This window comes from Eulemur rufifrons, chromosome 2 (assembly GCF_041146395.1).
Source record: "Eulemur rufifrons isolate Redbay chromosome 2, OSU_ERuf_1, whole genome shotgun sequence".
Taxonomy (NCBI): domain Eukaryota; kingdom Metazoa; phylum Chordata; class Mammalia; order Primates; family Lemuridae; genus Eulemur; species Eulemur rufifrons.
Genome location: NC_090984.1, coordinates 55,053,777 through 55,066,354, shown reverse-complemented (window position 1 = coordinate 55,066,354; position 12,578 = coordinate 55,053,777). Strand labels below are relative to the sequence as shown.

Sequence of the window (12,578 nt, the reverse complement as noted above, 5' to 3'; positions counted from 1 at the left end):
GAAGCTAAATTTAGTCTGATGGCGGTGAATAGTTGTGAACATAGATAGAATGGTGGCCATAGAACAAACAGCTGTGAGAAGAGTCCTTTCAGATAAGCATGGGAAGCAACCATGTCCCATAGATTGACTTAAATAAACGACACCAAATTATCTAGAAATCAAATATAATTTGTCAAAATTATGTAAACACTTCATTTTTCTTTTAATTTTTACTGTCTGGCACATATTAGATACTTAATAATGCTTAATGAAAGGAATTAACATTTCAGAGATTTCTGGGCATTTGGTACATATTGATAAACTATAAAATAATTAATTATGAAGTAACTCCAAAAGAAAATGTGAAACCCATAAAGTTATTGAGGAGTGTAACTGCTAACAGTTCATATCATAGTCATGGTATTAACAACATCCGGAGACTATACTGGTGAATTAAGAGCATGGGACACGAAAATGATGACTTACTAGATTTTAGTTCTTTGCACAGAAGTAGAGTGATTTTCTTTTTTCCATCATGATTGTGGAATAAAAAAACTCCATATAATAATTACACTATTCTAGTTAATGGTTAATTGCCATACTAAATATAACATTTGCTCCAAAATGCTAATAAAATACAATACCATTAATAGAATAGAGTAAATGAAAATAACTGAACCCCTTTAATGTTTAGAACACATTTCGGATTTGATAATGATAAGGGTTAAACAAGATAACTTGAATTCTTAGGATAATTTCTTTACTAATCTACAAGTTAATTTCCTAATTGGTAAAAGAGAAGAGGTTAATCTCTAAAGGAAGTTTCCATTCCCGTTTCTGATGGCAAAGCATCCGATTACAGACACTATCAGATACTTTACAAGTATAGTAGTTTTCATATAGCATACAATGTCCATTTTAATATGAGTAACTTTCTGATAGAGCAATCTCCTTTTAGATATAACTTTCGTATATTTGGGTTAAAAAGCTGGTAATAATTTTCATAACTTTAAACATATTTTCATATGCATTAGTTTAATTTTTTAGTGAAAATACAAATGTATTTGATTTTATATGAAATAAAAACAATTTTATAATCATTATATCATACTATTTTTTTTCTCCTTTAGATAATTATATTTTGAGAACTAGCATCAATTCTTACCTCTAAGAGATAAGGCTCCATTTGATCGAGGGTTTTCCCAAGATGCTTATCTGGATCTAAACCTGCCAAGAAAGGTTAAATATTTTTTAGATATCTATCAGATGGGAACTTTAAAGACACATTTCCCTTCCCTTGGTCCCTCCTTGCCTAGAAAACCATTGTATGTATATTTTAAATTTCTTTGATCCTAATTTGTTAGTATTTACTTTCCTATTCCCCTTGGGTAACTGGTTTTCTTGCTCCTGAAAAGTAAGTTTCTATTGATTTCAATTACAGTGTCACATACCAGATGCATTATTTCAATTCCTTTCTCCTTTTTGAGGAATTGTAATTAGGATAGAAAAAGCCAGCATCATTTCAAAGACATGAAATTTAAGTCCCTGGTATTTTAATTATTATGATTTATTTTACTAATGGACAGCAGCATGAATTTTATGATTTACCCTATTATATATAAACTTCAAGCTTCTTACTTAGAGAATAAGAGTAGAAAATAGAAGAGCAGTAGACTCATACATTATGCTTATGTAATTAATTCACTTAATACCATATGGGCACAAATAATTGTATTATCAAATACATGACATTTCATTTCAATGACCACTTGTGCAACAATATGTTTTCCAAGTAAAGACAGAGGTGACTCTGAAAAATCATTATTGCGTCAATAACTTGTGCATAAACTCTAGTAAGATATTTAACTAGTGTAACGGTAGAGTCTATGTAGCTGATGGAGTGCAGGTGACAAGTGTAGGCAATAAGAACACTTTATGTACACCAAGACTGACCTGCTAGGAAAAAAGAGTCACATGCACAAGCTGGCTATGAAATAAATGAATTCATTTTAAATATTTACATCCATATATACATGTGTTGGCTTAGCTTTTTTCTTATAAGTTATTTTGGCCGGGCACACTGGCTCACACCTGTAATCCCAGCACTTTGGGAGGCCAAGGAGGAAGGATTGCGTGAAGCCAGGAGTTAGAGGCCAGCCTGGGCGACATAACGAGAGCTCGTCTCTACAGAAAAAAAAAATTAGCCAGGTGTGGTGATGTGTGCCTGTACTTCTAGCTACTCAGGAGACTGAGGTGGGAAGATCACTTGAGTCCAGCAGTTAAAAGGCTGCAGTGAGCTATGATCACACCACTGCAGTCTAGCCTGGGAGAAAGAACAAGACCCTGTCTCAAAAAAAAAAAAAAAAAAGTTACTTTTATTTATTATTGGTTTATTTCAGTTTATTAATTATGCAAACTAATTAATAGTTTTCTGTTTCCAGTTTGGATGGCTTTTATGTACATGTAAAATCTTCAATTCTATTAGATATTGCCAGGTTTTTTTCGAAAGCAGTATCAATTTACATTCCAGCAACAGGGAATTATAGCTTCAATTTCAAATACTGTGAAATTGATTTTTTAAATAAATAAACTCCACAAGAAAAGATAATTTCTAATAGCTATTCTACTAATTTGAAAATTTTCTATTGCTGATCTAAATTTAGTGTCAGATGTTTTAATTTTTGTCAATCTGATATATATATATAATTGTTCTGCATATTTGTTTCTATTTCCATTTTTCTGATTACTAATAAAAGTAAGCATTCTTTCACATTTCATCAGCCATTCATTCAAGTTTTCACTTTTGTGAACTGCTTATTAAAATCATTTGCCCAATTTTAATGTTGAATTTTATCTTTTACTTGATGATTCATAGTTCTTGATATATTCTGAATGCTAACCCTTCATCAAGTGGGCATTGTAGATATCTTCCTAATTAGTGGCATGTCTTTATACTTTGTTTTGGTGGCGGGAGAAAAGATATTTTGATAAACATAAGTTTTTTACTGTACAGTAGTCAAATATACAGTTTTTAAGAAAACCTTCTTTCTTTATATTGTAGCAAACGCTTTCCTGCCCCAAGTCTCTCATTTTTTTTCAAATTTTTAAAATCTTGCTATTTGCATTTAGGTCTTTTTCCTCTAGAATTTACTTTCAGATATCATATATGGAATAATATAATTTTGTTTCTCATTTATAGATAATCAATACTATTTATGAAATCCCTTCTCTACTGATACATGCTACCTCTGCCAAATACAAAGTTTCTATAATGTAAGTCTGTATCCTGTCACCTACAATTTACTTTAAAATACTTTAGTATAACCAGTGTGATATACAAGTTTCTGTTTTAATCTATACCCTACAGATGGTTAGTTGGCAACTAAAGGACTCTAATCAGAACTCATAATTCCAGAGACCACAAATCCCAGTGTTACAATTATCTTTATCTTAGATCAGCAATAGAAAATTTCCAAGTTAATAGAATGACTATTAGAAATTATCTTTTCTTGTGGAGTTTATTTATTTAAAAATCAAATTATATAGTAATTATTATGTGTAAGGCACTGTTATAAGTGATCTACAAATATTAACTATATTCTGATAACAATCTAATGAGTAGGTATAGTTATTGTCCCCATTTAGCACGTGAAAAAATTGAGGTATAGAGAAGTTCAGTGACTCTCCAAAGTCACACTAACAAGTGATAATATTAGGATTCAAACCCAGGCAATCTGGCTATGGAGTCCATACTTTCAACCATCATACTATGTTGGGTTAAGAAAGTTTCCATCTATATATTTTATTTGCAAAGATATTCTGTTTTGTTTTTAGAGCATAAGCAAATACCAAATTTTACAAACTCTTTTTCCATGTGTGTTCACCACATCTTCACCAATACTAGATATTACTAAATTTAAAACTTTTGCCATTATGTTAGAGAAAATTGATACTTATCTCATGGTATTTTTATTTGCATATCTATAAATTCATATGATTGGAATTTTTCTAAGAGTTTTATAGCCATATTTGTAACTTTTTTTCCCCTGTGAATTGACTACCCTTTGACCATTTTTCTAGTAGACTACTCATCCTTTTTTCAATAACATTAGAAAACTTCTATACAAAGGTCATTAGTCCTTTGTTCATCAAATGTGTTTTTTCTAGGGTTTACCATTTGTTTTATGAATTCACTTAGGGCAGAATATTTTATTATGGATTCCTCTTTTGTTCTTGATAGATCTTGTCAAATGTTTGGCCATTTGGGGAGTCTTGTCAAAGTGTCAGTTTTTTTGTTGTTTTCAGAGATTTCTCCCCTTTTCATTTACTTAAATTTTATTATTAATTTTACCATTCCGATTACTTTCTGATTTCCTTATGTCTACTCAATAGCTTATTTATTTCTAGCTTCTTGATTTGAAAAATTCATTCATTTATATTTACATATATCTTATCTCTTAAAAAGAAGGATTTAAGTACCAATTTTGTTGCATGATTATCTATGTAGAAAATCTGAAAGAATCAAAAAAAACCCTTACTGGAACGGCTATAATAGGTGATTGATTATATCATGGTTGCAGGATACCAAGTTAATGTATAAAACCCAATTACCAGTAATAAATAAGTAGAATTTGAAATTAAAAATACAACAAAAATTACATTAGTACCAGAAACAATAAAATATCAAGGTCTAAATCTAACAAATTATGCACAAGATCTAAGGAAAACTACAAAACTCTGAGGAATGAAATCCAAGAACTAACTAAATGGAGAGATATTACATACTCACAGAAAGACTCAAGATTGTCAAGATGTGACCTCTTCCCAACATAATCTATAGATTCATTGCAATCCTAATCAAAAGCCCAGTAAGTTATTTTGTGGATACTGACAAACTGATTCTAAAGATTACATGGAGTGACAAAAGACCCAGAATCCCCAACACAATATTCAAGAAGAAAAAAGTTGGAGGACTGACACCACTCCAAGTAAAGACTTGGTATTAGGTCATTAAATATGAAATATCTCATTTCTAATCAAAAGTGTTTATTATATCTCAAACAAGAAGCAGTACAATTAATCAAAGTGTGCCTAAATTATCAACACAGTTTTGCCATCTTAATGATAGCTTGTTTATGTCAGCAGCAAAGAAGCCTGGGGAGCAAGTGGCAATGAAATCGTCCATAGCTTGGTGAGAATTGAATATTTTTCCTTGCAAGAAATGGTCCAAAGCCTGGAAGAAGTGGTAGTCAGTTGGTGCAAGGTCAGGTGAATACGGTGGATGACAGAGAGCTTCAAAGTCCAGCCTTGTAGCTTGAGCAGTGTTGTTTGTGCAACATGTGGTTAAGCATTGTCTTGCAAGAGGATTGGCCTGTCTCTATTGACCAATCTCAGCTGCTTAATCATAAGCATCCTTGTCATTTCATTCAGTTGGTTGCAGTAGACATCTGCTGTAATCAATTGATCAGGCTTCATGAAGCTGTAGTGGATAATAACAGTGCTGGACGACCAAACACAACATTAGCTTTTTTGATGAATATTCAGTTTTGGACTGTGTTTTAGCACTTCATCTTTATCCAGTCATCGTGCCAAACACTTGTGATTGTCAAAAAGAATCCATTTTTTATCACACGTAACAATACGGTGCAGAAATGGTTCAACTCCATGTCATGACAGCAAAAAAAGGCAAGCTTTGAGATGATTTCTCTTCCGACGCTCGTTTATTTCATGTGGAACCCAACTATCTAGCTTCCTCTTTTTTTGGTCTTTAATTAATTAATTAATTTATATTTCAGAATATTACAGGGGTACAAACACTTTGATTACATATAGCTTTTGCACTGCCCAAGTCAGGCTACAAGTGTGTCCATACCCCAGACAGCTTGTACCACACCCGTAAGGCATGAATTTACCCATCTCCTCCTCCCCCTCCCACCTACCCAATCCTCAATGAATGTTACTTCTATAAGTGTTGATTGATTAGTACCAATTTAATGGTGAGTACATGTGGTGTTTGTTTTTCTATTCTTATGATACTTCACTTAGAAGAACAGACACCACCTCCATCCAGGGTAATACAAGATGTAGTTCACCATTTTTTTTATGTCTGAGTAGCACTCCATGGTATACATATAACACATTTTGTGAATCTACTCATGTATTGATAGGCACTTGGGTTGTTTCCACATCTTTGTAAATTGTGCTGCTATAAACATTCGAGTGCAGATGTCTTTATTATAGAATGTCTTGTTTTCTTTTGGATAAGTACCCAGCAGTTGGATTGCTGGATCAAATGGTAGTTCTAATTTTAGTTCTTTGAGGTATCTCCATATTTCTTTCCATAGGTTGTAGTATTTTATAGTCCTTGCTGATTTGTTTCAAATGGTCCAAGATTGTTGGAATAGTAACGTCAAACCTTGCTGCTAATTCACGTGTAAGTTGAGATGGATTCACTTCCACTACAGCTTTCAGCTCATCATTATCCACCTTGGTGTCAGGACCTCACATGGCTTATTTTCAAGATTAAAATCACCAGACTGGACTTCTCATACCACTGCCATACTGTGTGTTCATTATCCACATCCTTCCCAAACACTTCGTTGATATTGCGAGCTGTCTGCGCTGCATTGGCTCAAACTCGTATTTGAAAGCAACACGAATGCATTGGCTCAAACTCGTATTTGAAAGCAACACGAATTTTTTACTTATCATGGTTTCACAAAAATAGCTCTAAAAATTTTTTTGAAAGATATCACAAGCCAAAACGTGTGTTAAATACTGAGGATATGCCTTCACAATAAACATAAAACAAGAAGTGTCAAAGTGGGCTGGGCACAGTGGCTCACCCCTGTAATCCTAGCACTCTGAAAGGCCGATGTGGGAGAATCACTTGAAGTCAGGAGTTCGAAACTAGCCTGAGCAAGAGAGAGACCCCCATCTCTACTAAAAATAGAAAAGTGCCAGAGTGAAATGTCAGAGATAACAATTGTCAAATTTAGTACTTAAGGAAATTGGACATTTCATACTTAATAAGCTAAAGCTACATTAATCAAGCCAGTGTGGTACTGGCAAAGGAAGAGACAAGTAGATCAATGGAACAGAACAGAGAACCCAGAAATAGACACACACAAGTATAGGCAACTGATAATTTGAAAAGGAACAAATAATATGCAGTGTATCAAAGATAGTTTTTTTAACAAATGGTGTGAAACAACTGGATATCCACATGCAAAAAAACAGATCTAGACACAGACCTTACACCTTTCACAAAAATTAACTCAAAATGGATCAGAGACATAAACGTAAAATGCCAAATTATAAAACTCCTAGAAGATAACATAGGAGAAAACATAGATGACCTGGGGTATGGTGATGACCTTTTAGATATAACACCAAAAGAACAACCCATGAAAGAAATAATTGATCAGCTTGACTTCACTAAAATTAAAAACTTCTGCATTGTGAAAGACAATGTCAAGAGAGTAAGAAGAAAAGCCATAGATGGGGAGAAAATTTTTTCAAAAGACATCTGTTAAAGGACTATTATCCAAAATATACAAAGACCTCTTAAATCAACAATAAGAAAACCAACAACCCAATTAAAAATGGGCCAAAGACCTTAACAGACACTTCACCAAACAAGATATACAGATGGCAAATAAGCACATGAAAAGATGCTCCACATCATGTGTCATCAGAGAAACGCAAATTAAAACAATGAGAGACCACTATGTACCTATTAGAATGGCCAAAATCTAGAACACTGACAACACCTAACACTGGAGAGGATGTGGAGTAATACTACTGCTGATGGGAATACAAAGGGATACAGTCACTTTGTAAGGCAGTTGAGCAGTTTCTTAACAAAACTAAACATACTCTTACCATATGATATAGTAATTGTGCTCCCTGGTGTTCAGTCAAAAGTTTTAAAAACACGTCTGCACAAAAACCTGCCTATGGATGTTTAGAGCAGCTTTATTAATAATTGCCAAATTAAGCAACCAAGATGTCCTTCAGTAGGTAAATGGATAAATAAACTGTGGTATATCCAGATAATGCAATATTATTCAGTGCCAAAAAGAAATAAACTATCAAGCCACAAAAGACATGGAGCAAACTTAAATCCATATTACTAAATGAAAAAAGCCAATTTGAAAATACTACATATTGTACATACTCTTTCTATCCATGAATATGTACTATGTATGTAATATCTCTCCATTTCTTTAGTTATTCTTGAATTTCATTCATCAGAGTTTTGTAGCTTTCCTCATATAGATCTTGTGCATATTTTGTTAGATTTAGACCTTGATAGTTTATTGTTGGTGGTACTCATATAAATGTTATTATATTTTTAGCTTTAAACTCCACTTGTTTATTGCTGGTAATTGGGTTTTATAGGTTAACCTTGTGTCCCACAACCAACTATATGACATTCTGAAAAAGGCAAACCTATGAAGACAGTAAAAAGATCACTTGTTGCCAGGAGTTTTTGGGGGTTGGGCAAGGTTAAATAGCCAGAGCACAGAGGGCAGTGAAAATACTCTGTATATTATAATGATGAATATATGGCATTATATACATTTGTCTAAACTCATAGAACAGTGGTCCCCAAACTTTTTGGCACCAGGCACCAGTTTCATGGAAGACAAATTTTCCACAGACCGGGGCCCGGGGAGGAGGGCAGATAGTTATGGGATGATTCAAGTACATTATTACATTTATTGTACAGTCAAATCTTTCTGCTAATTATAATCTGTATTTGTAGCTGCTGCCCAGTGCTAGCTTCACCGTCTCAGCTCCACCTCAGATCATCAGGCATTAGAGTCTCATAAGGAGCACACAACCTAGATCCTTCGCATGCTCAGTTTACAATACGGTTCACGCTCCCTATGAGAATCTAATGCCACTGCTGATCTGACAGGAGTTGGAGCTTATGTGGTGAAGCAAACAATGGGGAATGGCTATAAATACAGATGAAGTGCTCACCTCCTGCTGTGTGGCCCGATTCCTAACAGGCCATAGACTGGTACCGGTCCAAAGCTCTAGGGATTGGGGACTATAGCCATAGTATATACACCACTAAGAGTGAACTTTAATGTAAACTATGAACTTTCGGTGATTATGATGTGTCAAGGCAGGTTCATCGATTTTAACAAATGTACCACTCTGGTGGGGGATGTTGATAACAGGGGAAGCTATGCATGTAAGGGGTCAGGGGGTATATGAGAAATCTCTATATTTTCCTCTTAATTTGCTGTAAAACTAAAACTTCTCTGATAAAAATAAAGTCTTAAAAAATTTGATAAAGTTCCTTTGTGGTGTAGAACATGATCGAATTTTACAAATGCCCATTTGTGCTTAAATAAAAGTGTGTTTTCTATTTGTTGGAAGCAAGAATCTGTACCCAAACACACAAAATCATGATAATACTTATTAATTCTCTTGTTCAAATCTTTTGTGACTTTCGTAATATTTGATCTCCATGAACCATCGGATTCTAATAAACGAGTGGAAAAATCTTACATGAGGATTTTTGTTTTAATAATTTCTTCCCATAAGTCTGACACTTTTGCTTTATATATTTGGGAATTGTTATATACACAAAAATTCATAATTTCTAAGACTTCTTGATGGGATTATTTCTTTTATCAAGAAGTAGTGACTTTATCATCTCCATACTGATTTTGATCTTATAGTCTATGTGTCCTCTATTAACATTGCAACACCAGTTTTCTTTTGTTAATATTTTTCTTATATTTCTTATATATATTTTCCATAATTTATTCTCAAAATTTTTGTGTGCTTTTGTTTTAGATGCCTGTTGTAAACTGCATATAATTGCATTTTTTTGTTTCAACCAATCTTATAAAGAATTGAACTTAATCATGTTATATGTTACATTTTATGTCTGGACCTGTTTCTATCATCTTAGTACAAATTTTCTGTTACAATAGCTTTATATGTTTTTTTTTTTTTCTGCCTCATACTGCATTGAAAATGATTTTAATCTGTTTCACTCTGCTGTTTAGCATGACATGGATTGAATTTTACTGTTTCAGTAATCACCTGTAATTTTTAACATACATTCAAAACCATATTTTTTTCAAGCCTAAAATGTATTACATATTTTTAGCATCCTTTAGACTAGGAGAAGTTAGTATGTTTTAACTAGCCACTAAACAGTCTTCACCATTTCAGTTATTATTGTGTTAAATTTTTGTTCCATTATTTTTAGCAAGAAAAATTAAGCTTATCAACATATATCACAATGTCTCTGCTCACTGTTTGTTTCTCATTCATTTCTCCTCGAATCATTCTATTTCTAACTAAAGTTCGTTCTTTATTTTTATACTGCAAAAGATCTGAGTGGTATACTCTCTTAGTTTTTATATGTCGGATAATGCCCCTATTTCACTCTCACCATTACATAATAGTTTAGTTGTAATACATTACATCTTCTGGCATTTGTTGTTCCTAATGAGAATTATTCTGTCAGTCTAATAGTGGTCCTATATAAAGAATGCTTATTTTCTCTATGCCAGATTGTACAATTTTCAGTATACCTATGATATTTTGCAGCTTTAATTCAATGTGTCTTGGTATATGTTTATTTTTATTTGTACTGCACAGTATCTAATGTACACTTTCAATTTCAAAACTCATGTCTTTAAATCTAGAAAATGTTCAGCCATTATATCTGTTTTTCTGCCTTCTTTTTTTCCCTCAAAACATCTATTACACAAATACTACAATTTCCCAATCTATATTCCATATTTTAAAGTTGCTCTTTCTATTTTCTTCCTCTCTCTATGTTGCCTTCAGGGTGAATTTCTTTTTTTCTCTTTTTTCACCTTCACTCATTCTCCCTTTGACTTGGCTCATCTTGAGTTTACTCTGACTAATGAATTTTTTCTCCCCCCCTAATAACTATGTTTCACTTTCAAAATTTCTAATTGGTTATTTTTCACATCACTCTGTTGCTGTTTCATTCTGGATGATTTATTTTTCCAATTGATTGCTTTTTACAACAAATGAATGTTATATTTTTCTTTATCTCTTTGAGGTTCTCCCTCCTGTGGGCATTTCCAGTCTCTGTTTCCCCATAGGACGTGAACTCTCAACTGCTTTTGTCTGCTTCCTGACTCCTAAATTACAGTCTACAGTTTTATTCTTGCTCACTATTTTGTGTTTCTATTCATTTCTAGCTCACAGAGATATTTACGATGTTTTTAGAATAGCTATGTTTTTCACATTTTTCTTTCTTATATTCATCTATTACTGCCATAGATTTGAGGTGGAAATTTAGAAAACTCAAAGCATGATAAGGCCAGCATGGATAGAAATCACTTTTTAGCCTTCCTTCCAAGTCCTTGATTCTTATTTATGTATTGGTCACACAACAAATACATATCTCACACTCGGCACTCGACATCATTAAAATTATTTAAAAAGTCTCTCATGATTGAATTTTGAGAATTCACTTTTTGCATTCTATATGAGAGTCTGGGAGTAAATATATACCTGTCTAAAAGCCATGAAAGGGAATTTAAGAGCATATAGTTTTACACAAGTAGGCACTATAAGATCAAACTCATGGTATTACCGTTTTTTTCTTGCAGTCTATTAATTCAATGTAGAGTTATCAGCCCCAATTCTTAACTGTTAAAGTATAAAAACAGCTGGTATGTCTCATTTCAGAGATGGCTATATTCTATTGTGGATAAAGTAATTTGGTTTGACTTTAGCTAAGAATCAGTAAATACATAAACATAAACCACACTGGGCACAACTTTTCCACATGAACCTGTGATCTTCACACAGGTACACTTTGATTAAAAATTAGTTGATCATTTAAAGATTTTTCTGTATTCACAGCAATATATTCAATTAAATTGTTCCTGGGCTAAGCACTAAAAATTCTAGAAAGCTAAAATCATTGAAATAAATAAAAATTTAAAACATTAAGAATGATTTTCAAATATTTTCTGAAACACTAGAAATCATTTACTACAGAAGAAGACTATTGTAAAAGCAGAAAATAGCTAATATACAAGAGCTGCATGTCTTTTCTCTCGGAGTTAATAATGAAATAAGCTGCATGCGTCTGTCTTTATAGGTTTGGTAATAGGGTCTGTGCCAAGTTTAGCAAGGGTGGTATATGCTAAAGCATGGGTCTGATGCTTTAGACATTTTCCACAGGGCAGACCAATAATAACAACATTTTACATACATGAACAATGATTTCGATGGACATATAAAACCAAGGGACCTAAGGACCCTAAGCAGGACCTAAGAAATAAACAATTTTGAAACATTATAAATTTAGCAGAGGTTATGTCAGGTGATTTAGGTAGGCTTTTTTGGCATGAACAATGATTTAAGAGTTCTTCTCTCATGATATGATACTATTTAAATAGACTACAATTTTTTCCCCCCAAATGTCAAAGTTTTAGTAATGAAACTGCTTGTTTAAATTTAACATGATAGCCTACATACTCTTCTGAATAGATCTTTCTACTTTAAATCAACTCTGTATATAATATATACTTGCGTCAGGCCAACATTTTCCACTGCACTTGATTATAATGACTACT

At 33.0% G+C, this 12,578-nt stretch overlaps 1 protein-coding gene across 1 annotated transcript in view; it reads right to left on the bottom strand.

The window, feature by feature from the left end:
• Positions 1-12,578, bottom strand: part of DPH6 (diphthamine biosynthesis 6) — a 170,375-nt gene that overhangs the window by 31,249 nt on the left and 126,548 nt on the right. The window contains exon 6 of the mRNA XM_069461940.1: positions 1,145-1,206. Within this exon, the coding sequence (XP_069318041.1) occupies positions 1,145-1,206 (62 nt within the window). The remainder of the gene's footprint in view (positions 1-1,144; positions 1,207-12,578) is intronic.